This window comes from Scyliorhinus torazame, chromosome 7 (assembly GCF_047496885.1).
Source record: "Scyliorhinus torazame isolate Kashiwa2021f chromosome 7, sScyTor2.1, whole genome shotgun sequence".
Taxonomy (NCBI): Eukaryota; Metazoa; Chordata; class Chondrichthyes; order Carcharhiniformes; family Scyliorhinidae; genus Scyliorhinus; species Scyliorhinus torazame.
This window is the reverse complement of record NC_092713.1, coordinates 219,938,011-219,964,222: the sequence shown is the minus strand read 5'-3', so window position 1 is coordinate 219,964,222 and position 26,212 is coordinate 219,938,011. Positions and strand designations below refer to the sequence as shown.

The 26,212-nt window shown below is 42.7% G+C and overlaps 1 protein-coding gene across 2 annotated transcripts in view; it reads left to right on the top strand.

Annotated features, from left to right (window-relative positions):
- Positions 1-26,212, top strand: part of cpeb4b (cytoplasmic polyadenylation element binding protein 4b) — a 146,131-nt gene that overhangs the window by 42,599 nt on the left and 77,320 nt on the right. For both annotated transcript variants that reach the window (XM_072512079.1, XM_072512078.1), the window contains exon 2: positions 4,175-4,265. In XM_072512079.1, the coding sequence (XP_072368180.1) occupies positions 4,175-4,265 (91 nt within the window). The remainder of the gene's footprint in view (positions 1-4,174; positions 4,266-26,212) is intronic.

Below are 26,212 nucleotides of genomic sequence, written 5' to 3'. Positions count from 1 at the left end.
ATGGTATCATCTAGTCACTTTGTCACACCTTTCTCTCTATTTGGCTCTGTATTGAACATAGAACATAGAACAATACAGCGCAGTACAGGCCCTTCAGCCCTCGATGTTGCGCCGACCTGTGAAACCACTCTAAAGCCCATCTACACTATTCCATTATCGTTCATATGTCTATCCAATGACCATTTGAATGCCCTTAGTGTTGGCTCATCCAAAAGATGGCACGCAGTACTGGCACTGGAAATGTCAGCCAGGATTATGTGCTTATGTCTCTGAAGAGAGACTTGACCCACAACCTTAGGAGGTGGAGAATACTACCACTGTGTCACACACTCACCACATGCCTAAATAATTTAGTTACTTAATACACCTTGTCTATCGGTACTGGTGCCTTAATTAAGACTCAATAATCAAATTAGATTGAGTTAAGCTATCTAATCCATGCTGCCAGTACATAGCAGGGCACCACCACTATTGAATAGTGTGTACAGATTGATAATAATTTTACATAGAAAGGCTACAACTACTCTTGGTTCTCCCCATTCCCTAGTTACAGAAAAGCCATTATACAGTACTCAATACAAACTCCTGTACCACAATAGAAATATGATTTTTCTTAAAATGAATAAGAACAAATTCTCAAGTTTCATTGTGGGAGGAAAGAAATCTATTTAATTAAAATAAATATTTGCCCTTGATGAAGTTATATCTGGAGAGTAGAACAAAGGCAGATGTCAGCACCCAAGAGAAATTGCTCTTTGTTGAGGGGGGGGGGAGAGAGAAATACCCGGATCAGTGCAAAACCCGCTTTAACGTCGATTCTTAAAGCCTTCGATGAAATGGCCTCAAAGTCAGAAGCCGGTGGCTGAATGGAGGTGCTCTTGCCTCCACATCAGAGATTCGGTGTTAAAGTTCCATTCCACAAAAATGGTGATTGACTCTCCAGTGCAGTACTGAAGGAGTGTTGCACTGTTAGAGATGCCACCTTTCAGCTAAGATGGTAAACCAAAGAGGTCAACTAATTTGAGTATCTTGGCCTAATTCTTCCTCTGAATTTGAACTCTGAGCCCCCTGCTTCCCTTTGGTCTTTCCCATTTACTTGCCATTTACATGAAAATGGAAATGAGTCGGTTATGTCAAAGTCATCAACCATTCCTGCCAGCAGAATTGCATTGTCATCCACATGGTGAGTCGTTGTTGCGGCAGCAATGGCAGAATGGCTCCAAAATGATCTTGCCCATGTCTTTTATTCTTTCATGGAATGTGGGTGTCACCGGCAAGGTCTGCATTTGTTGCACACCCCTAGTGGCAATAAGTTGGCACATTGGTGCGCATTGCTGCCTCACAGGGCCAGGAACCCAGGTTCAATTCCCGCCTTGGGTGACTGTCTCTGTGGATTTTGTGCGTTCTCTCCGTGTCTGCTTGGGTTTCCTCCGGATGCTCCGGTTTCCTCCCACAGCCCAAAAATGTGCAGATTAGGTGGATTGGCCATGATAAATTGCCACTTGTGTTCAAAAGATAGGTGGGGTTATTGGGTTACAGGGATAGGGTGGGTTGTGGGCCTAGGTAAGGTGTTCTTTGTGAGAGGGTCAGTGCAGGCTCGATGGGTCAAATGGCCTCCTTCTGCAGTGTAGTGATTCTATAAAAGCCCTTGAACTGAGTGTTGGCTGGGCCATTTCAGAGGGCAGCTAGGAATCAACCACATTTTGGACCTAGAGTCACATATAGGCTGGCCCAGGTTAAGGGTGGCAGATTTCCTTCTCGAAAGGACATGAGTGAACTAGATAGGTTTTTACAACAATCTATATTTCCTTGGTGACCATTGCTGAGACATGCTTTAATTCCAGAGTTTACTAATTGAATTTGGTGGGATTTGAACCAGTGTCCCCTAGCATTAGCCTGGGCCTCTGAATTACCAGTCCAGTGATATTACCACTATGCACTCCCACTGTCCTGCCCTTGAGGAGGTGCTGATGAGCCACTGCTTTGAACTACTGCAATCCATGTGGTGTAGGTATACCTGCCATGCTGTTAGGAAGAAAATTCCATGATTTTGACCCAGTGACAATGAAGGAGCAGTGATATAATTCTAAATCAGGATGCTGTGGCTTGGAGGAGAACTTACAGCCAGTGTAACCATGCATTTGCTGCCTTTGTCCTTCTAACTGATAAGGAAACTGCTATCAAAAGGACCTTGGTTAGTTGCTGTATTGCTTTTTGTTGATGGTACACACTGCTGCCACTGTGTCAGTGGTGGAGGGAGTGAATGGTGGTGGTGGATGGGATGCCAATCAAGCTGGATGGTATCGAGCTGCTCGAGGGCTGTTGGAGAGCATTTATCCAAGCACGTGGAGAGTATTCCATCACACTCTTGCCTAATGCCTTGTAGATGGTGGCCAGGCTTTGGGGAGTCGGGAGGCGAGCTATTTGCTGCAGAATTCCCAGGTTCTGACCTGCTCTTGTAGCCATGGTATTTATATGGTTGGTCCAGTTTCTGGTCAATGGCAACCTCCAGGATGTTCGTGGAGGATTCAGTGGTGGTAATGTCATTGAATGTCAAGAGGAGATGGTTGGATTCTCGCTTGTTGGAGAAGGTCATTGTCTGGCACTTGTGTGCTGTGAATGTTACTTGCCACTTGTCAGCCCAAGCCTTAATGTTGCTAATGTCTAGCTGCTTATGGGTATGACTGCTTCACTATTTGAGTTGTGAATGGTGCTGAATATTGTGCAATCATCAATGAACATCTCCACTTCTGATGACCTATTGGAGGAAAGTTCAGAAGCAGCTGAAGATGGCTTGTGCTAGGTATGACTCCAATCAGTGGAGAGTTTCCCCATCCCCTTACTCCCATTGACTCTTTGCTAGTTCTCCTTGATGTCATACTTGGTCAAATGCTGCCTTGACGTCAAAGGCAGTCACCCACATGGCTGCATAAGATGTCGAAAGAGGAGAGTCAGAGTGAGGTCAACCCAATGATGAGACATGATTCCCTCGCTTGCGGGATTCAGAAGAGCCAACCATGGAAACTTGTGCGGAGTGGTCAATGCCATATGCTGCACAACGGAACTGGCAGTATGTTTCAACTAAGGTGACCAATAACCCTGAAGAGTCTGCTGAATGCTAACCCGCCTCTTTCCCTATCTGATGCCACAAAGACTGTGGAGATGTTCCGGGATTTCACACGAGCATGAAAATGTGTTTAACTGTATTGGCGAATTACGCACATTGGAAGATCACACGGTACGTAGAAGTAGGTTATGGAGCTAACCCTGGCAATGCAAAATCTTCTGCGAGATCAAGCCATTGTAAGGTGTGAGCAAATAGAATTCAGACATTTTCCACAAATGCTGCTTTACTGTGTTTAAATTTAGCATTTAAATCTTGTTTCTGGCAGTCCATATCATTAATGCATACATTAATGGGGGAATGGGACATTCTCTGCTTTCATGAAGTTCTGCTTAACATTAATTTGTGCGCGGAACCCCCTAGGTTTCAACTCATTCGGATCTTGCTGTATAAATTTGCTGAACTTGTCCTTGATACAGTTTACTCTCCAAGGATGCTTTCACATTTCAACTTCCTTTATGAATGTCTTTTAGGACTGTCCTTAGTTTTGGTTTTTGATTTGGAATAATTTTGCATTCTATCTCAGAAATCATCTGAAATATGCAATTTGGTAAGTAACGGGCAGTTTGCATTGTATAAGTTTGTAATTTTCTAATTGCACACATTGAGCAGTATTTTTAACTGCAATTTAGTCAGTAAATATCTATGAAGTACATTTTCTCAGTAAATTTTTAATATTGTATTTTGGACTTTAAGGCTGTAGCCAAGTTGACTGAAATGTTTTAAAATTATAGCAATTGTTTGTTTTTGCAATAGTGTGTGGTCGATAAATAATTTCTAATTTTGCATTTTTACATAATGCAGGATTAGTACTTCACTTGAATCTCACTAATTGAAAATGCCCAACTAACTTCCGTCTTTCAAAAGTTAGTTGTATCATGTACAAAATTCATTGTTCATGCAAGTTCCAAATGTAATTACAATTTTTTTTAAAAAATGAGTGTCTGCCTGTGTTTTTAAGTAAACCCCTGGTAACTTTACTGTTTGCCATAATTTGTCTGCAGTAATGAAGCGGTCAGCAAACAAAGATAAATTCTGTTCCTTTTCCAGGATCGAACTAGATTATATGACACTTTAAACATGCATTCACTGGAGAGTTCATTGATTGACATCATGAGAGCTGAACAGGACCCACTAAAAGGTAAATGAAAACTTCGAAGAAGTTGTGAAACTTTTACAATAGGCACTCTGCTTTAATAAATTATGGTTCTATGGTTACAGAAGACTATCTTCCACAAACATGAAAGGACTCCAGAAAAATATGCTTTTCAATTAAGCATAACAATGCTAAAGTTTACAAAAAAGGATTTTTTAGCTTGAAGGTTTGATTGGGTGTCCTTCTGTGACTAAACTTTAACGTTGTTTTTCTACCTTTCCTTGATATGCTGCACATTATTTCACTCCTGGTTTACTGATGTGAAATTGACAAGGGCAGTCTGAAGTAATATTTCCCCCCTTTTTTCCCCTCCTATTGCCCCCCTCCCCACGTGTTGGAAAATGCTTGGCACATGTCCATGGTGACACAGCTGAAGTCAGACTTTCACTATTTTGTGTCAGTGAATCCCTTGATGACTGTTTAGTGAAGTAATTAACATTTGAATTGGCAGGTTTTAGTTTGGGTGAAAACCTAATTGGGTTTATTATAGAATTTACAGTGCAAAGGAGGCCATTCGGCCCATCGAGTCTGCACCGGCTCCCGGAAAGAGCACCCTACCCAAGGTCAACACCTCCACCCTATCCCCATAACCCAGTAACCCCACCCAACACTAAGGGCAATTTTGGACACTAAGGGCAATTTATCATGGCCAATCCACCTAACCTGCACATCTTTGGACTGTGGGAGGAAACCGGAGCACCCGGAGGAAACCCACGCACACACGGGGAGGATGTGCAGACTCCGCACAGACAGTGACCCAAGCCAGAATCGAACCTGTGACCCTGGAGCTGTGAAGCAATTGTGCTATCCACAATGCTACCGTGTTGCCCCTAATGTGGTATGTAACAATAATTTAGATTTTTAGATGGGTTGAATGGTCTATGTGAATCTTCAAAATAATATTGGGGATTAAGAAGAATTGTGTATAGTCACATATGATTATATAAGCAACACTGACACAGATATGTGGAGGTAGAATTTCAACTTGCTGCCCAGGCACAAGACTACTGTGCTAGTGTGGCAGATCAGCTCCTTGTTTACTTATTTCTGTTGAAACCAATGCAGGTATTATAACAGGTTGCTAATTTTCAAATTTGAATTTTCATGATTCTAACGACAAGCTGGTAAAATAACCTATGGTGTGGGCAGATTTAGGGGTGGTGAGGGAGGAGGGGGTGGGAAGCTGGGGAATCCTCTTCAGATGTTCCCAGGTAAGGTTTGCACTGAAATTGCCCAGAACACAAACTTCCCCTGGGCAATTACGGGGATAGGGTAGATACGTGGGCTTGAGTAGGGTGCTCTTTGTGAGGGCCGGTGCAGACTCGATGGGCCGAATGATTAATTTATGGCCATTCAAATAATAGTCTGTCTTCTCGTTTTTGCTACCAAAGTGGATAATTTTGCTTTTATCCAAATTATACTGCATCTGCCATTCATTTGTCCACTCACTCAACTTGTCCAAATCACACTGAAGGATCTCTGCATCCTTCTTGCAGTTCACCCTCCCACCCAACCTGGCACCATCTGCAAATTTTGAGGTATTATATTTTGTTTCCTCATCTAAATCTAAATCTCATCTAGTCTATATTGTGACTAGCTGGGGTCCTAGCACCGATCCCTCACGGTACCCCACTAGTCAATATGAAAAAGACCTGTTAATTCCTACTCTTTGTTTCCTGTCTGTCAACCAGTTTTCTATCCATCTCAATACACTACCACTAATCCCATGCACTTTAATTTTACACGCTAATCTTTTATGCGGGACTTTGACAAAAGCCTTCTGAAAGTCGAATATACCACAACCACTGGTTCCCCTCGTTAACTCTATTAGTTACATTCTGGAAGAATTCCGGTAGATTTTCTGAGGGCGATCACAGGTGGTGAACAATTCAAATAAATTGTGCAAGAACAGTGGAGCAAACTATTGGGTGATTTCAACTGGGCCTCAATAAATGTAACACCAGGTTACAGGGGGGCAGCACGGTAGCATTGTGGATAGCACAATTGCTTCACAGCTCCAGGGTCCCAGGTTCGATTCCGGCTTGGGTCATTGTCTGTGCGGAGTCTGCACATCCCCCCCGTGTGTGCGTGGGTTTCCTCCGGGTGCTTTGGTTTCCTCCCACAGTCCAAAGATGTGCAGGTTAGGTGGATTGGCCATGATAAATTGCCCTTAGTGTCCAAAATTGCCCTTAGTGTTGGGTGGGGTTACTGGGTTATGGGGATAGGGTGGAGGTGTTGACCTTGGGTAGGACGCTCTTTCCAAGAGCCGGTGCAGACTCGATGGGCCGAATGGCCTCCTTCTGCACTGTAAATTCTATGATAATCTATGAAACCAGGTTACAGTAGGAAGTGCTTTTTTAGCATCCATCCAAGCTTGATTTGTTTCTGAGAAATGAAGTAGGTCAAACAACACAAGATAAGGGAAACCGTTGGGAGAAATTAGTGACCATGTCACTTTCCATCAGTGAAAGAATAGAATTGGACTGTAATGGTTCAAGAAGATAACTCATCAACATCATTTGAGGGTAATTAGGGATGGGCAATAAATACTGACATGGCTACATCCTATGAACAAATACAAAACTTTTTTAAAATAAATTTAGAGTACCCAATTCATTTTTTTCCAATTAAGGGGCAATTTAGTGTGGCCAATCCACCTAGCCTGCACATCTTTGGGTTGTGGAGGCGAGACCCACGCAAACACTGGGAGAATGTGCAAACTCCACACGGACAGTGACCCAGAGCCGGGACCGAACCTTGGTCCTCGGCGCCGTGAGTCAGCAGTGCTAGCCATCGTGCTGCCCTTAAATAAACTTGTTTTATTGGCAAATTTGCTGGATGGAAGCGTATAAGTTAGAACTAGTTAAAAAGGGATTGGATCCAAATTAAATTGGCAAGAAAGTTATCAATCGGGTTGATTATCACTATTAAATATAATGAGTCAAAAAAGGGGTGACGTCTACAGTCCGGTGTATAAATAGATGAAAACAGTTCTGCAATTTGAAAGGAAACATATGAGTAAAGTTAAGGATTTGGTAACAAGGTGAAAGTGAGATTATAATTGCTAACAGTTTTCATGATAAAGACACTGAAATAAACTTTTTATAGATAAATGACAAATAAAATTATAGAAAGAGGGTAGTATATCTAGGGATGAAGGGAAGAGCCCAAGTGTGAATAATGTATCTCTGATGAAGGTGCTGAGTAAACAATTGCAGCAGTTTTTACAAATGATGGTAAAAATGAAAACATGTTACAACTGTAGAAAATACATTTGTTCTGAAATGTCCTGCAGAACTCGGTGGTAACTTGTGTTGGGTGTTATTAGAGTCAGTTGAAGGACATCCTGACCATGATCTAAATAGTCAGATATAAAGAGAATGAAGAACAATACAGCATAGGAACTGGCCCTTCGGCCCTCCGGCCTGCGCCGATCACGTGTCCTATCTAGACCATCCGCCTGTATTCTTCTATATCCCGTCTGTTCATGTGTCTATCCCAGATAAGTCTTAAAGGTCGCTAACGTATCTGCCTCAACCACCTCATTTGGCAGTGCATTCCAGGCCACCACCACCCTCTGTGTAAAAAAATAAATAAATAAATAAAATAAAAAAAAACTTCCCCCACACATCGTCACTGAACCTTTTCTCTCCCCCCCCCCCCCCCCCCCCCCTCACCTTGAACTTGTGCCCCCTTGTAATTGTCATTCATGCCCTGGGAAAAAGCCTCCCAACTGTTCACCCTATCTATACCCCTAATAATTTTATAACCATCTTTCGGGTCGCCCCTCAGCCCGTCTCTCTAGGGAGAACAATCCCAGTTTCTTCAATCTCCTCACAGCTAATACTCTCCTTACCAGGCAACATCCTGATAAACCTTTTCTGTACTCTCTCCAAAGCCTCTTGTGTCCTTCTGGTAGTCCAGTGACCAGAATTGGACACCGTATTCCAAATGGGGACTAACCAACTTTCTATATAATTGTAGCATAATTTCCGAGCTTTTATAGTCGATACCCCGTCCTATGAAGGCAAGCATGCCATATGCTTTATTTACCACCATTTCCACCTATGCTGCCACTTTTGAGGATCTGTGGACCTACACACCCAGATCTGTGTCTCTATGCTCCTGATGGTTCTGCCATTTATTTTATAGCTCCCTCCTGAATTGGATCTCCCAAAATGCATTACCTCTCATTTGTCCGGGTTAAATTCCATCTGCCATTTCTCTGCCCAATTTTGCAGCCGATCTATATCCTGTTGTATTCTTTGACAATCTTCTTCACTATCCTGCAATCTTGTTATCACCCACAAACTTGCTAATCAGACATTTTCTTCCAAGTCATTTATATATATTACAGAGAGCAGAGGTTCCAGAACTGATCCCTGAGGAACACCACTAGTTTCAGACCTCCGTTTGGAAAAACATCCTTCCACTGCTAACCTCTGTCTTCTTTGCCAAACCAGTTCTGGATCCATCCAGCTAGTTCACCCTTGACCTCATAATAAGAACATAAGAACTAGGAGCAGGAGTAGGCCATCTGGCCCCTCGAACCTGCTCCACCATTCAATGAGATCATGGCTGATCTTTTGTGGACTCAGCTCCACTTTCCGGCCCGAACACCATAGCCCTTAATCCCTTTATTCTTCAAAAAACTATCTATCTTTATCTTAAAAACATTTAATGAAGGAGCCTCTACTGTTTCACTGGGCAAGGAATTCCATAGATTCACAACCCTTTGGGTGAGGAGGTTCCTCCTAAACTCAGTCCTAAATCTACTTCCCCTTATTTTGAGGCTATGCCCCCTAGTTCTGCTTTCGCCCGCCAGTGGAAACAACCTGCCCGCATCTATTCCCTTCATAATCTTATATGTTTCTCTAAGATCCCCCCTCATCCTTCTAAATTCCAACGAGTACAGTCCCAGTCTACTCAACCTCTCCTCGTAATCCAACCCCTTCAGCTCTGGGATTAACCTAGTGAATCTCCTCTGCACACCCTCCAGTGCCAGTACGTCCTTTCTCAAGTAAGGAGACCAAAACTGAACACAATACTCCAGGTGTGGCCTCACTAACACCTTATACAATTGCAGCATAACCTCCCTAGTCTTAAACTCCATCCCTCTAGCAATGAAGGACAAAATTCCATTTGCCTTCTTAATCACGTGTTGCACCTGTAAACCAACGTTTTGTGACTCATGCACTAGCACACCCAGGTCTCTGCACAGCAGCAAGTTTTAATATTTTATAATTTAAATAATCCCTTTTGCTGTTATTCCTACCAAAATGGATAACCTCCCATTTGTCAACATTGTATTCCATCTGCCAGACCCTAGCCCATTCACTTAGCCTATCCAAATCCCTCTGCAGACTTCCAGTATCCTCTGCACTTTTTGCTTTACCACTTATCTTAGTGTCGTCTGCAAACTTGGACACATTGCCCTTGGTCCCCAACTCCAAATCATCTATGTAAATTGTGAACAGTTGTGGGCCCAACACTGATCCCTGAGGGACACCACTAGCTACTGATTGCCAACCAGAGAAACACCCATTAATCCCCACTCTTTGCTTTCTATTAATTAACCAATCCTCTATCCACTACTTTCCCCTTAATGCCATGCATCTTTATCTTATGCAACAACCTTTTGTGTGGCACCTTGTCAAAGGCTTTCTGGAAATCCAGATATACCACATCCATTGGCTTCCCGTTATCTACCGCACTGGTAATGTCCTCAAAAAATTCCACTAAATTAGTTAGGCACGACCTGCCCTTTATGAACCCATGCTGCGTCTGCCCAATGGGACAATTTCCATCCAGATGCCTCGCTATTTCTTCCTTGATGATAGATTCCAGCATCTTCCCTGCTACCGAAGTTAAGCTCACTGGCCTATAATTACCCGCTTTCTGCCTACCTCCTTTTTTAAACAGTGGTGTCACGTTTGCTAATTTCCAATCTGCCGGGACCACCCCAGAGTCTAGTGAATTTTGGTAAATTATCACTAGTGCATTTGCAATTTCCCTCGCCATCTCTTTTAGCACTCTGGGATGCATTCCATCAGGTCCAGGAGACTTGTCTACCTTTAGCCCCATTAGCTTGCCCATCACTACCTCCTTGGTGATAACAATCCTCTCAAGGTCCTCACCTGTCATAGCCTCATTTCCATCAGTCACTGGCATGTTATTTGTGTCTTCCACTGTGAAGACCGACCCAAAAAACCTGTTCAGTTCCTCAGCCATTTCCTCATCTCCCATTATTAAATCTCCCTTCTCATCCACTAAAGGACCACTATTTACCTTAGCCACTCTTTTTTGTTTTATGTATTTGTAGAAACTTTTACTATCTGTTTTTATATTTTGAGCAAGTTTACTCTCATAATCTATCTTACTCTTCTTTACAGCTTTTTTAGTAGCTTTCTGTTGCCCCCTAAAGATGTCCCAGTCCTCTAGTCTCCCACTGATCTTTGCTACTTTGTAAGTTTTTTCCTTCAATTTGATACTCCCTTATTTCCTTAGATCTCCACGGTCGATTTTCCCTCTTTTTACCGTCCTTCCTTTTTGTTGGTATAAACCTTTGCTGGGCACTGTGAAAAATCACTTGGAAGGTTCTCCACTGTTCCTCAACTGTTGCACTATAAACTCTTTGCTCCCAGTCTACCTTAGCTAGTTCTTCTCTCATCCCATTGTAATCTCCTTTGTTTAAGCACAAAACACTAGTGCTTGATTTTACCTTCTCACCCGCCATCTGTATTTTAAATTCCACCATATTGTGATCGCTCCTTCCAAGAGGATCCCTAACTATGAGATCCTGAATCAATCCTGTCTCATTACACAGGACCAGATCTAGGACCGCTTGTTCCCTCGTAGGTTCCATTACATACTGTTCTAGGAAACTATCGCGGATACATTCTATAAACTCCTCCTCAAGGCTGTCTTGACCGACCTGGTTAAACCAATCAACATGTAGATTAAAATCCCCCATGATAACTGCTGTACCATTTCTACATGCATCTGTTATTTCTTTGTTTATTGCCTGCCCCACCATAATGTTACTATTTGGTGGCCTATAGATTACTCCTATCAGTGACTTTTTTGCCTTACTATTCCTGATTTTCACCCAAATGGAGTCAACCTTATCCTCCATAGCACCGATGTCATCCCTTACTGTTGCCCGGATGCCATCCTTAAATAACAGAGCTACACCACCTCCCTTACCATCCACTCTGTCCTTCCGAAAAGTTTGATACCCTCGGATATTTAACTCCCAGTCGTGACCATCCTTTAACCATGTTTCAGTAATGGCCACTAAATCATAGTCATTCACGATGATTTGCGCCATCAACTCATTTACCTTATTCCGAATACGACGAGCATTCAGGTAAAGTACACTTATGTTGGCTTTTTTACCTCTGTTCTGAATCTTAACACCTCGATCAGTAACCTCTCCTAAGTTATATTTCCTCTTAACCTTTCTCCTAATTTTCCTTGTCGTTGAACCCATATCTTCATGTAACAACCTGCCGTGTCGCTTACCATTCATGTTTTCACTTCCCGTTTTATTTCTTTTAGTATTCCTGGTCCTATTCACTGAGCTCCCCTCAGTCACTGTATCTTGTACTGTCGCCCTTTTTGATTTTTGACTATGGCTTCTCTGCCTTACACTTTCCCCCTTACTGCCTTTTATTTCTGTCCTGTTTTACTACCTTCCAACTTCCTGCATCGGTTCCCATCCCCCTGCCACATTAGTTTAAACTCTCCCCAACAGCTCTAGCAAACCCCCCCCCCCCTGCAGGACTTCGGTTCCAGTCCTGCCCAGGTGCAGACCGTCCGGTTTGTACTGGTCCCACCTCCCCCAGAACCGGTTCCAATGTCCCAGGAATTTGAATCCCTCCCTCTTGCACCATCTCTCGAGCCACGCATTCATCCTCTCTATCCTGATATTCCTACTCTGACTAGCTCGTGGCACTGGTAGCAATCCTGAAATTACTACCTTTGAGGTCCTACTTTTTAGTTTAACTCCCAGCTCCCTAAATTCAGCTTGTAGGACCTCGTCCTGTTTTTTACCTATATCGTTGGTGCCTATGTTCACCACGACAGCTGGCTGTTCACTCTTCCCCCCCCCCCCCCAACACAGAATGTCCTGCAGCCGCTCCGAGACATCCTTGACCCTTGCACCAGGGAGGCAACATACCATCCTGGAGTCTCGATTGCGTCCGCAGAACCGCCTGTCTATTCCCCTTACAATTGAGTCCCCTATCACTATAGCCCTGCCATTCTTCTTCCTGCCCAGCTGCGCAGCAGAGCCAGCCACGGTGCCATGAACCTGCCTGCTGCTGCCTTCCCCTGGTGAGCCATCTCCCTCAACAGTATCCAAAGCGGTCTATCTATTTTGCAGGGAGATGACCACAGAGGACACCTGCACTGCCTTCCTACTCTTGCTCTGTCTTTTGGTCACCCATTTTCTATCTCCCTCAGTACCTTTCACCTGCGGTGTGACCAACTCGCTAAACGTGCTATCCACGACGTCCTCAGCATCGCGGATGCTCCAAAGTGAGTCCATCCGCAGCTCCAGAGCCGTCAAGCGGTCTAACAGGAGCTGCAACTGGACACACTTCTTACATGTGAAGGAGCCAGGGACAGTGGACGTGTCCCTGAACTCCCACATCGCACTCGAGGAGCACGAGGATCATGTGATCTAATCTTTTGCATCAGCCTGCCATGAGGGACCTTATCAAATGCTTTACTAAAGTCCATGTAGACAACATAATTTTTGTCGTCACCTCAAAAAAATTCAATCAAATTAGTGAAACATGACCTCCCTCGTACAAAACAATGCTGTCTGTCGCTAATAATACCATTCACTTCCAAATGTGCATCGATCCTAGCTCTGAGAATCTTTTCCAACAATTTCACTATCACTGACGTCAAGCTCACTGGCCTATCATTACCCGGATTATCCTTACAACTCCTCTTAAATAATGGTACAACATTGGCTATCGTCCAATCCTCTGGGATCTCACCTGTGGCCAGTGAGGACACAAAGATTTCTGCCCAGCGATTTCATCTCTTGTCTCCCTCAGTAATCTGGGATAGATGCCATCTGGCCCTGGGGATTTGTCTACCTTAATGCTTTTTAACCTAACACCTAACACTTCCTCGTAATAACGACCTGTTCTAAAGTGCTTACACATCCCTCTGAGACCCACCAATCAACGTGTCCCTCTCCTTTGTGAATACCGATGCAAGATACTCATTAAGAACCTCACCTACTTCCTCTGGTTCTACATTTCCCTCCTTTGTCCTTGAGTGGACCAATTCTTTCTATAGCTACCCTCTTGTTCCTAATATATGTAAAAAATGCCTTGGGATTCTCCTTAATCCTGTTTGCCAAGGACATTTCGTGAGCCCTTTTTGCCTTCCTAACTCCTTGCTTGAGCTCTTTTCTACTTTCCTTGTATTCCTCAAGTGCTTTATCTGTTTTTAGTTGCCTGTACCTCACATATGCATCTTTTTTCTTTTTGACAAGATTCTCAATTTCCCTGGTCATCCATGGTTCCCGAATCGTTCCTTTCCTGTCCTTCCTTTTTACCGGCACATGCACTCCCATCAACTGCTCCTTAAAAGACTCCCACATGCCAAATGTGGATTTATCCTCAAACAGCCTCTCCCAAACAACAGCCTCCAAGTCCTGCCTAATTTTGTTGTAGTTAGCCTTCCCCCAATTTAGCATCTTAACCCTAGGACAACACTCGTCCTCTTCCATGAATATCCGAAAGCTTACGGAATTGTGGTCACTGTTCGCCACATGTTCTCCCACTGCAACTTTGATTACCTGGCCGGGCTCAGTCCCTAGTACTAGGTCCAATATTAGCCCCCTCTCTCGTCGGACTATCCACATTGTTCCAAAAAATGCTCTTGGACACACTTAACAAATTCCTCACCATCCAGACCCCTAGCCCTAAGGGATTTCCAGTCAATATGAGGAAAATTAAAGTCTCCCACTACAAAAACCATATTATTTATACATCTATCCAGAATCTGCTTGTATATCTGTTCTTCAACTTCCTGTGGGCTGTTGGGAGGCCTGTAGTACACTGCCATCAGAGTGACTGCCCCCTTCCTGTTTCTGACTTCTACCCACAGTGCCTCGTTACTTGATTCTTCCATGGTGTCCTCCCTCTGTCCAGCTGCAATATGTTCTTTAACCATCATTGCAACTCCCCCACCTCTTTTTTACCTTCCCAACTGTCTCCCCTAAAATACCTATATCCTGGAATAGTTAGCTGCCAGTCCTGTCCCTTTTTTAACCAAGTCTCCGTTACAGCAACCACATCCAAGCTCTGCGCGTGAATCAAGGCTTTAAGTGCATCTGTCTTACCTGTTATACTCCATGCACTGAAGCAGATACACTCCAGACCTCCAGGCCCACTGAGCTCGATCTCCCCAGCCTACCCTTCCTCTTAGCCAATCTGACCCTGGTACCATGCTCATCCTGTCTCTACACTTGCTGGCTTACTGTCCTGATTTCCACCCCACCCCCCCCTGCCAAATTAGTTTTCATGATCTTTTGGTAGGACGTGGACATTGGGAAAGGATGGGGAGTAGTAAGATTGGCAAGAGGCACCATTACCACAATAGAAAGAAGAAATTTTAGTAAGCGCAGATACAATGAGTTAAATTGCTACTGTCGTGCAGTTAACTTCAGTGTCTCTAAAAATTACAAGTCAGGTGGTTTTATTAGCTAATACATTATTACAGCGACAGAAGGAACATTTTAATTGGTGTTACTATTTCAATCATTTAAAAAATATAAATGTTCCTCATTCAAGAAAGCACCACAGATTGCCCTTTGCACAAAGCTCCAGGATCAAATTGTTGGTGAAGTTTCCAATGGTAAAAGTTGTAATTATCAAAAATGGGAAGGAGGACTATTGAACTGGAATACAAAATGTGGGAAGTGCTCAAAATGCATTGCATATTGTTTTCTTAATTAGTATGTTGCATGACCAGCAACGAGAAGGCAGAATATTTTTCTGGATAATAGAACCAGGCAAGTTCATTACCTAGGTGAGTACCTTGCGAGATTAGAGTCACAGAATTGTTACGGTGCAGAAGAAGGCCATTTGGCCCATCATGTCTGCACTGGCTCTCCAAACGAGCATCGGAACTTAGTGCAATTCCCATTCCGCTGTACACCCGCACATTGTTTTTATTCAAGGCATCGCCTGATGTGTTCTTGAATGCCTTGATTGAACCTGCCTCCACCGCACTTCCAGGCAATGCATTGCAGACCCTAACCACTCATTGTGTGAAAAGATTTTTTCTCGCATCACATTTGCTACTTTGAAAATCGCTTTAAATCTGTCATCTGTTCTTGATCCTTTTATGAGCGAAAACCGCTTCTCCTTGCCTACTAGCTAGTGGTGTCCCTCGGGATCAGTGTTGGGCCCACAACTGTTCACAATTTACTTAGATGATTTGGAGTTGGGGACCAAGGGCAATGTGTCCAAGTTTGCAGACGACACTAAGATAAGTGGTAAAGCAAAAAGTGCAGAGGATACTGGAAGTTTGCAGAGGGATTTGGATAGGCTAAGTGAATGGGCTAGGGTCTGGCAGATGGAATACAATGTTGACAAATGTGAGGTTATCCATTTTGGTAGGAATAACAGCAAAAGGGATTATTTAAATGATAAAATATTAAAACATGCTGCTGTGCAGAGACCTGGGTGTGCTAGTGCATAAGTCACAAAAAGTTGGTTTACAGGTGCAACAAGTGATTAAGAAGGCAAATGGAATTTTGTCCTTCATTGCTAGAGGGATGGAGTTTAAGACTAGGGAGGTTATGCTGCAATTGTATAAGGTGTTAGTGAGGCCACACCTGGAGTATTGTGTTCAGTTTTGGTCTCCTTACTTGAGAAAGGACGTACTGGCACTGGAGGGTGTGCAGAGGAGATTCACTAGGTTAATCCCAGAGCTGAAGGGGTTGGATTACGAGGAGAGGTTGAGTAGACTGGGACTGTACGCGTTGGAATTTAGAAGGATGAGGGGGGATCTTAGAGAAACATAAAATTATGAAGGGAATAGATAGGATAGATGTGGGCAGGTTGTTTCCACTGGCTGGTGAAAGAAGAACTAGGGGGCATAGCCTCAAAATAAGGGGAAGTAGATTTAGGACTGCGTTTAGGAGGAACTTCTTCACCCAAAGGGTTGTGAATCTATGGAATTCCTTGCCCAGTGAAGCAGTAGAGGCTCCTTCATTAAATGTTTTTAAGATAAAGATAGATAGTTTTTTGAAGAATAAAGGGATCAAGGGTTATGGTGTTCGGGCCGGAAAGTGGAGCTGAGTCCACAAAAGATCAGCCATGATCTCATTGAATGGTGGAGCAGGCTCGAGGGGCCAGATGGCCTACTCCTGCTCCTAGTTCTTATGTTCTTATGTACTCTGTCCAGCCCCCTCATGATTTTGAACATCTCTGTCAAATCTCCTCGTAGCCTTCTTCTCGCCAAGGAGAATAGTCCCAATCCCTCCAATCTAGCCTCGTAATAATAATAATCGCTTATTGTCACAAGTCGGCTTCAATGAAGTTACTGTGGAAAGCCCCTAGTCGCCATATTCCGGCGTCTGTTCGGGGAGGCTGGAACAGGAATTGAACCCGCAGTGCTGGTCTTGTTCTGCATTATAAGCCAGCTGACTTAGCCCACTGATAACTGAAGTTTCTCAACCCTGGAAACATTCTTGTAAACCACTTCTGCACTCTTTGCAATACGTTCACATCCTTCCTATAGTATGGTACCCAGAACTATACCCACTATTCCAGCTGAGGTCTAACTAGTATCTTCTGTAAACTCAGCATAACCTCCTTGCTCCTATTAATAAATCCCAGAATACTATATGCTTTATTAACTGCTCTCCCCACCTGTTCCGCCACTTTCAATGATCTATGCTATTGTACCCCTTATTTTATATTGTCTCTCCATATTCTTCCTACCAAAATGCATCACCCCCCCACTTCTCCGTATTGAAATTCATCTTCCATATCTCTGCCCAAACCACCACTGTATGTCCTTTTGAAGTTTTATATTCTCTTCACAGTTTACAATACATCCAAGTTTTGTGTCATCTGCAAACTTTGAAATTGTCCCCTGCGCACCAAAATTTAGATCATTAATATACATCATAGTTTTGTATCTACATTGCTACTGTCCCGTTTATTCCATGAGCTGGACCCTTTTTTTCAAACCTGCTGTGTTGCACTGTATCGAATACCTTCTGAAAGTCCATGTACATCACATCAACAGCTTTACCTCCATCGACCATTTCTGTTACCTCCAAAAACTTCCAAGTTGGTTGAGCAATATTTCCCATTTAGAAATCCTTGCTGGCTCTTCCAAATCAACCCACTTTTTTCTAATTCTATCCTGCTTGCCCACCACTTATTTTAAACTGGCCTCTAACTGCTGGGGCTATCCGTACAAACTTAATTTGTAACATTTGAACATTCATACCTCTGGCAGCACCCCACTCCCGGAGTCTGGAAAGACTGGAAGATTAGATTAGATTGAGATTTATTGTCGCTTGTACCAAGGTACAGTTCAAAGTATTGGCCAACACCCCTGCAAATTCCATTCCGTCTTCCTACTATACCATTAGATGCATCTCATCTGGTCCTGATACCCTGTCAACTTGTAGTATTGAAAAGTCTATTCAACGTTTCTTCCTCCTTGTCAATTTTGAACCCTTCCAGGGACAACGTTTCCTCATCTGTTGCCAGGTCCTGCTCAGCAACTCTACCTCCTTGATAAAGGCAAATGCAAAGTATTAATTTAATACCTCAGCCATGCCCCCAGCCTCCATGTGTAAATTCCCTTTTTGGGTCCCCAATTGTCCCTACTACTCGTACCAGCCTTTCATTATTTATGTGCCTATTGTTGCAAAACCCTGGGCCAGTTCAAGGTCAATTCCTGCCCCACAGACCCCAGAGTCCCAAGTGAATTAACCTATAATTTGGATAAAATTTCCAAGATCTTTGGCCCTTGACTGCTCCAATGACTTACAGGCACCAGATTTGTAAGTGAAACACAACAACTGTTTATAACAAGAATAGAGATAAGGCAAGCAATAATCAAAATAACATCATGGCCAGCTAATCCACTACCCCCCGCTTTTACTGTCCCACCCTCCACCTAAACACAAGCAAAGTGTCCTTATTTTGAACGTTGAAGTTACCTTTTTAGCTGAGTGTCCTTCCAGGATACAAAGTGATTGAGAACAACCGGTTGGGTGGCTAACTGGGATCTTCGGGCTGGAACATTCGGTCTGAATCTGTGGGATTCCCTCTGGGGAGTCACCTTCACTTTTATTGACCTGGGCCATCATTCAGAAGATCCACCTCAGGCTTGTGCAATTTTTATTGTTTCCAACTCCACCAGAATGTCCCCGAGCTTTACTGAGTAAAACTGAGTTCCCCATATGAGATGTTAAAGAGGGTTCTTTAAACAACTGGCCCTTCGTGCAGCTTTAGCTGGACTGACCTTCCTTGCAGGTCAATCTGATTGTAGAGAGCGAAAGGTGTTTACTATAAACCTTTACACACAGTCCATTAGGTAAGAGAGAGATCAGGGCTTTTACCCTCCAGCTTCTTGATCAGAACTAAACATTCAGGCTGGATAGAGAGGAAAAGCTGGCTGCACCGTTTACCTGGGGTAATCCCCAGCTGAGGTGTGTGAGAGTTCTACCCTTTTTAGGGAGAAAGAAATCTCCAAAGAACTTCCTTCAGCTCTGAGTTCAAACTGAAACTAAAAACTCCAGATGCAGCCTTCCTGTTTTTGGCAGAACATTCCAGAATGGCTGGTAAACACCAATGAGACAGACTATTAGCTAAAAGCCTGGCAAAGTAAACAGCTCATTGACCAACAGGCAAGTTCATCAAGATGAGTCATCACCGATGTCAGCACATCCAACTGGATTCCCTTTATTTGTAAATTAAAGGTGAAGCCCATCTTAAAGGCATAGGCAAATCTTTGTCCAGGTACAAAAATTATATAAGCCAAAATAACAGAAAATAAGGGAATACCTGGGGGAAACCAGGTTTTAAACAGGAGGATCCTTACATGATAGAAGACTTTGGGATTCCCCTTTATGTTGACTGCCAGTATTTTCTCATAATCCGTCTTTACTTCTGTGCTTTTTCACCTCCCCTCTGAACCGTCTGCCTTCCTATTGGTTCTCAACTGTATTTTCTATGTGCCACCTGTCATAAGTGCACTTTTTCTTCCTTATCTTAATTTCTATCCCCTGTATCATTCAGGGAACTTTGGATTTAGAAACATAGGAACAGGAGTAGGCCATTCAGCCCTTTGAGCCTGTCCCGCCATTTAATGAGATCAAGACTGATTTGTGGGCTAACTACATATACCTGCCTTTGGCCCATTAATATCTTTGCTTAACAAAAATCTGTCTCCAATTTAAAATTAACAACTATTCTAGCTGTTTGTGGGCGAGAGCTCCAAACCTCTACCGCCCTTTGAGTGAAGAAGTGCTTCCTAACAGCTCTCCTGACTGGCCTAGCCCTAATTTTTTGACTGTGCCCCCTTGTTTGAGAATCTTCAACCAGTGTTTATATTCATGTTAATATCTTGACTAACTTCGATCAGATTAGCCCTTAACCTTCTAAATTCTAGCGAAAACAGACCTAATCTGTGTAACCTATCCTCATAACTTAACCCCTGTAGTCCAGGTTTCATTTTTGTAAACCTACATTGCACTCTCCAAGGCCAAAATATCCTCCTTAAGATGCGGTGCTCAGAACTGCTCACAGTGGGGTCTAACCAGGGTTGCTTGCCCTACCTTTCCCTTTTTAATATACCTTGACTGTGTCTGGACCAGTTCCAGTTTGAAGGTAGCCCATTGTTCGGCTACAGTTTTTCCTGCCAACCTTCCATGTCAGGCTAACTGGCACAGCTCCATTCTTGCTCCATTTATATCTGCTCTCCCCCAGTTAATATTTTTGCTTTGAATTTCCTATTACCCTTTCCTAACATCGTCCTAAACATTAGATCACCTGTCTTTTAAATGTTCCCCCACTGACATCCTCCTCATTAGCTGGTGGTCTATAGACTACACAAGCAATGTAATTGGACCCTTTTTGTTCCTCCGCTCTAGCCAAGTTGATTCTGTCCTTTCGTCCTCTCGGACATTATCTTTCTCCAGGACTGTCATAAGTGCACTTTTTCTTCCTTATCTTAATTTCTATCCCCTATATCATTCAGGGAACTTTGGATTTAGAGACATAGGAACAGGAGGAGGCCATTCAGCCCTTTGAGCCTGTCCTGCCATTCTCCAGTAATGCTATCCTTAACCAATACCACATCTCTCCTCCTTTCCTATAATTTCTGAACACCTCGTACCCAGGAATATTTAACATCGCCCTGTCCTGCCCTTGAGCTAGGTTTCTGTTATCGCCACAACATCATATTTCCACAACCCAATCTGCACCTGCAACTCCACAATCTTATTTGTGCATTCACAAACATGCATAGTAAGCCTGACTTGGATATCATTACTTTCTTCCTTACTCTGACTTTACCTATTAACTTACTGTACTAGTGCTTTCACTCCCTCCCATCCTGGTATTCCTCTCTAATGTTTCCTCTTGGTTCCCACACCACTGAGTAAGGTTAAAGTCCTCCTGACAGCACCAGCAAAGTACCTCACAAGGAACTCGGTCCCTGCTCGACTCGGGAGCAATCTGTCCAGCTTGTAATGCCTAGAGGTTCACAGTAAGCCAAAATGGAAGCAAAGTACATTATAAAGCAGTTGGACCACAATTTAACTATCTTTATTGGGATGAAAAGGGCCTATTTTAGATGAACTAGATCAGCAAATTATTTGTCTTGTCCTTCTCACTAGCTTCCTAATCTCCTTAATTCCAACTGGCTCAAATATGCAGCTGCGCATACCTTGTTTTGCTTGCTTGTCACCCAGGTGTTCATCCAGTTGCCCAATGGATTATAGTTTAAATATCCTAGTTTTTAAATTTCTGGGAAACTATGTACATCATTCTCATCAAATGTTATATTCCATACACTCTTCACTACAAATCTAGTCCTTTATGCAAGGAATATCGGAACCCTTTAAGATCTGCAGTGGGATCAAACAACAGGGTTGCCCTCTGGTGCCAGAATTCTTGGGCATATCCTTTTCTTTGCTGTCACATGCCTTCACTTCATTTACAAAAGGTGCCTACATAGCCAACGTAAAGCTGTTCAGCCTTGTCCACTGGCGATCCAAGGTGAAAGTGTGTAAAATCTTCAAAGTGTTGCTCTACATCGATCATGCTGCACCAGCATTCTGTGTAGAGGAACATCTTCGGCAGTAAATGGATGGAGACACTCCCTCAAAGTGCTTGTTTCAGCACTTGGGAAGACCAATTTTATGGCTCAAGATGTTGCCAAATAGCCATCAACCAACATTGACAATGTGACGCTGAAGGTTTATGATAGCATCACATATCTAGTCCTTGGAATCAGCAGCAATCTGTTCCATGATACTAAAAGCAACTTGTCCTTAGCAAAAGCTATAGCTGTTATGTCCAAGCTGAGCAAGTGTGTGGAACAGCAGTAACCTGACCAATAGCACCAGGTTGCATGTCTACCAAACCTGTTGCAGTGAGAATGACTATGTTCAACTTTGTTACTGACACTGAATCTGTAAAATTCTGAATATGTGCAAATTGTTCAAGGTAAGTAATCTGGTATGTTAGTGGGTGTTGCTTTAATTTGCTTCATTATTTTACCCTATAATATGTGAGAAAAGCCTGCAAGATGGCTCGTAAAGGTGCATTAAGCGATCAGGACTCCCTCCAAAAAACAAAGAGGCATATCATTACTTTGGAACAAAATTAAAAGTGCTGTGACATGATGACATGCGAGTTCACTTGAGCTTACACTAATAACTGTGTACACCAACAAGAAGAATAAAGATAAGGTAAAGGCTAGTGGCCCAAAGTGCTCTTGTTCTTATAGCCACGAAGATTATCTGTACTAGATGCAACATATTCGCAAATATAGAATGATCGAGAGTGTGGATCATGGAACATGCCTGTTAACAGGCTGATGATGCAAGGATAGGTTGGGTTTAATTAGCCTGAAATAGCCAGAAGGTCAGAGTTGTACTACTATCAAAATTTGCATTGCAAGCTATGGTTGATTTGACACATTTGAGGGATGGTATGGTGTGCGCAAATCAGGATGAGTGTTTCAGCGGAGTGTGCGGACAACATAGTGCCCAGTAATTACCTTGCCGAATTGAAGGACATCACTAGGGGAGGCGACACACCACAGCACATCTTCAAAGTGAATTAGATGGGCCCTTTTTATTTCTTTTGGAAGAGACTGCCCGGCAGGACATTTATTTAAACTGCAAAAACTGCACCAGGATTCAAGCCAACTTAAGATTGATTGACTTTGTTATTGAATGACAATGCAGAAGGTGACTCTGCTCAACCTCTGTTTGTGGTGACCACTCAAAGTCCAAGAGCAAAGAGTTACGGCAGGGGACATCTTCCAATAATTTGGCCGTCGAATAAGAAACCCTGAGTGCCAATGAACTTGTGTTTCAAGTGGTTTTCAGTGCATTTTTATTCAGCTGCCAAGAAATATTGTGCCCAGAAAACATCTTTCATAAAGCTTTTGTTACTTTTGACAAGTAACAATGTCCCAGAACATTCTTTGAACCTCAACTCCCTCTCCATAGAAGTCTGTAGAATACCTCCCTGAAGATGTGACATCCTTGATCCAACCAATAGATTAAGGTGTTATTGCCACATTCAAGGTTTGCTATCTACTTGGCACTTTTACACAGCTCACCAAGGAGGACATCTGATTATATGCAACTAACATTGCTAATGCTTCGGAGGAGGCAAAATCGTTGGAAAAAGGTGCAAAGTCTTCCCTGAAGCCGTTAATGACTTCAGGTTTCAATGAGCTAATTGAATCTATTGAGCAAGACATAGTGAATATGATCAACCAGGTAGGACTTCTTTTCAAGTGGACCAATATAATATTGAGAAGGTGCCTGAATCCCACGGTGGAAGAACTGACCAACAAGGAGCTGTTGCACCTTTAGCAGGAGTAAGCTCCATCAGGTGATGAGGAAGAAGCATCATCGAGCAACTAATATTGCGACAGTTTTCTGAAGCTTTCAACCTCATCGAAGGAGGACTAAAATTTTTCAAAGATAATGATCCTTCTTATAGAAGTCTGAAGATCAGCAGAGATTAAGAGGGTCATCCACTGCTACAGGAAATTGTACCAAGCAAAAGCACAAAGTGCAACAATCCATTTGAGCATTCTTCAAACCTGCAATTCGCCAAGCTGTTCAAGGTGTACAGGTGCCAACAAACGAAACAGAAGAACCCCCCCCCCCCTCCTTCAATCTCAATTAACTCCTTCCCATCTTGATGGTGAGTGTTAATTGTTTTGTGACTTGTTTATTTTTGACTTCTAAATAAGGTGCATTTCATATTTGAAAAAAATGAAATGAAAATTGCTTATTGTCATGAGTAGGCTTCAATGAAGTTACTGTGAAAAGCCCCTAGTCGCCACAATCTGGCGCCTGTTCGGAGAGGCTGGTATGGGTATTTGTGTTACATATTAAGGCTGAAAATCTAAGGTTGGACACGTACCTCCTGATGTTACATACATGCGACTGGGAAAACATATTTTGACTTAAGTAGTGGTTTTCAGGAACGTATATCCTAAAAACGGTATATTCCTTTACTCTTCACATGCCTGATGAGTGCAGCTCCAAGAACACGAGGCATGAAACCATTCGGGGCAAAGTAGTCTGCTTGGCACCCCATCTGCAACATTAAACATTCACTCCCTCACCACCAGCATACAGTGGCAACAGTGTGTACCATCTACAAGAAGCACTGCATAAGTTTTCCACCTTCCAAACCCACGACCTCTACCACTAGAAGGACAAGGGCAGAAGAGGGTGGGAACACCTCCAACTGTTCCCTTCAAAACCATATACCATCCTGGCATAAACTATATCATTGTTCCTTCACTGTTACAGGGCCAAAATCCTGGAACGCCATTCCACTACACCACACTAACTGCAGTGATTCAAGAATGTGGCTCACCACCACCTTTAGGGGAATTTGCTAGCTTCTCCAGTGGATCACATCCCGAAAAAAAGTGAGCCTGTAGCCTTGAGATTATCACAAGCAGGGGCTAGTGAGATATTTTATTTACAAAAAGGTTATTAGAATAGAAACTGTTTTGCCACAAGTTAATATTGAGGCAGACTGTCCTAAAAGGGTGAGATCATATTTGAAAGAATAAAAATCAATGCAGGGAATGGGATTAGAGTAAACCTAAAAAGCAAGGGCAGCCAGGTCAAATTAATCTCCTGGTCATTGAGTTTCCATAGAATTCCTACAGTACAGAAGGAGGCCATTCAACCCATCGAGTCTGCACTGACCCTCAGAAAGAGCACCCAACCTAAGTCCACTTCCCCACCCTATCCACCGTAACTCTTCCTAACCTGCACATCTTTGGACTGCGGGAGGAAACCTGAGTACCTGGAGGGAACCCACGTAGACACTAGAGAACATGCAAACTCCACACAGTCACCCAAGGCCAGAATCTAACCCTCGTGCTATGAGGCAGCAGTGCTAGCCACCATGCCACCCCATGTTTCATGACATTGTATTTGTAATTGATTGGCTTATTATGCAAGTTGATTTACACTGTCACATTAAATAAACTATCACATTGAAGAAAGATTTACCGATCATTCTACTTTGTTTTATGATGTTTAATACATCTGCTACTGCCATGCTGGAAAATTCATGTGTATGAATACCAGGTGAAACCTCGATCAGAATCTACTGTGATATTCCCCATGGACAAATGCAGCTTCATGAATTGAGAATGCGCTCTTGGACTATGCACAGTGATTGGAACTTGTATACTAATATGAACCTAATATTCAGGAAAGGTTGAAAAAAAAAAATCATTAGGGACAAGTCCAGGGAGGAAAAATAATGCTTCTGAATATTTAGAGTAGACAAAACTTTATTGTTAAAATGAAAAGAAGAAATAGATCACTCTACTATTGAAACTGTTCTTTATATGAATAATAGATCATTGATTTGAGATCAGTATCATGCCAGCATGCTTTGTTGAAATAACCTGGGATGGTTTGAAATAACTAATGAATGTTTTATTCAGAGATTTGCTTCAATGAGTTGAATCAGCTGAGTTTTTACACTTGATTGGACTTGAAGTGGTTTAATGATATGATTTCAAACATACAACTTCTGGAGAGAATAACTAAACTTTTTTTCTCTACAGTCTTACTTCAAAACAAATCTAGTAATCTTGGTAACTTAAGCTTATTGTATGAGTTGACCAAAAAAGAAGTTTTTTTTTATTTGCTTTTCCTCTATTTCCAATTAACAGCATTTTAGTGCGTAATGATGTGAACTAAAAAGATATATGTTGCTGAATATTTGTTTAAGCATAATGGGTTATTCTTCTTCAGAGTTGATATGTAAACATGAGGTGGAAGGAGTGGGCAGAGGCCAGAGGAGAAATAAATAATCCTAAATAGCTTTGCGTCACAGATCTATTCTGTCTGTGAATTTTAGACTGTCTGTCTTCACTTTTCTTCCCTCTCCTTTTCCAAAATTGCTGATTTAGGCAGTAGGATGTGATTCCACATACTGTAGTCACTCTCTGGTGTACTTTGCCCAAGTGCCTATGAGGAATTTGTGAGCCATGTAGTTTACTACCTGTAAGGCTAGTTGGGTGTGCATCACATCCCAAGTTATATTCTATTATCATCTGAAGCCATGAATATGCCTTACTAGCTGGCGTGACTGGAGAAGTCATCACAAACTCTGTCTCCCAAACTGTGGTTAATTATGCCA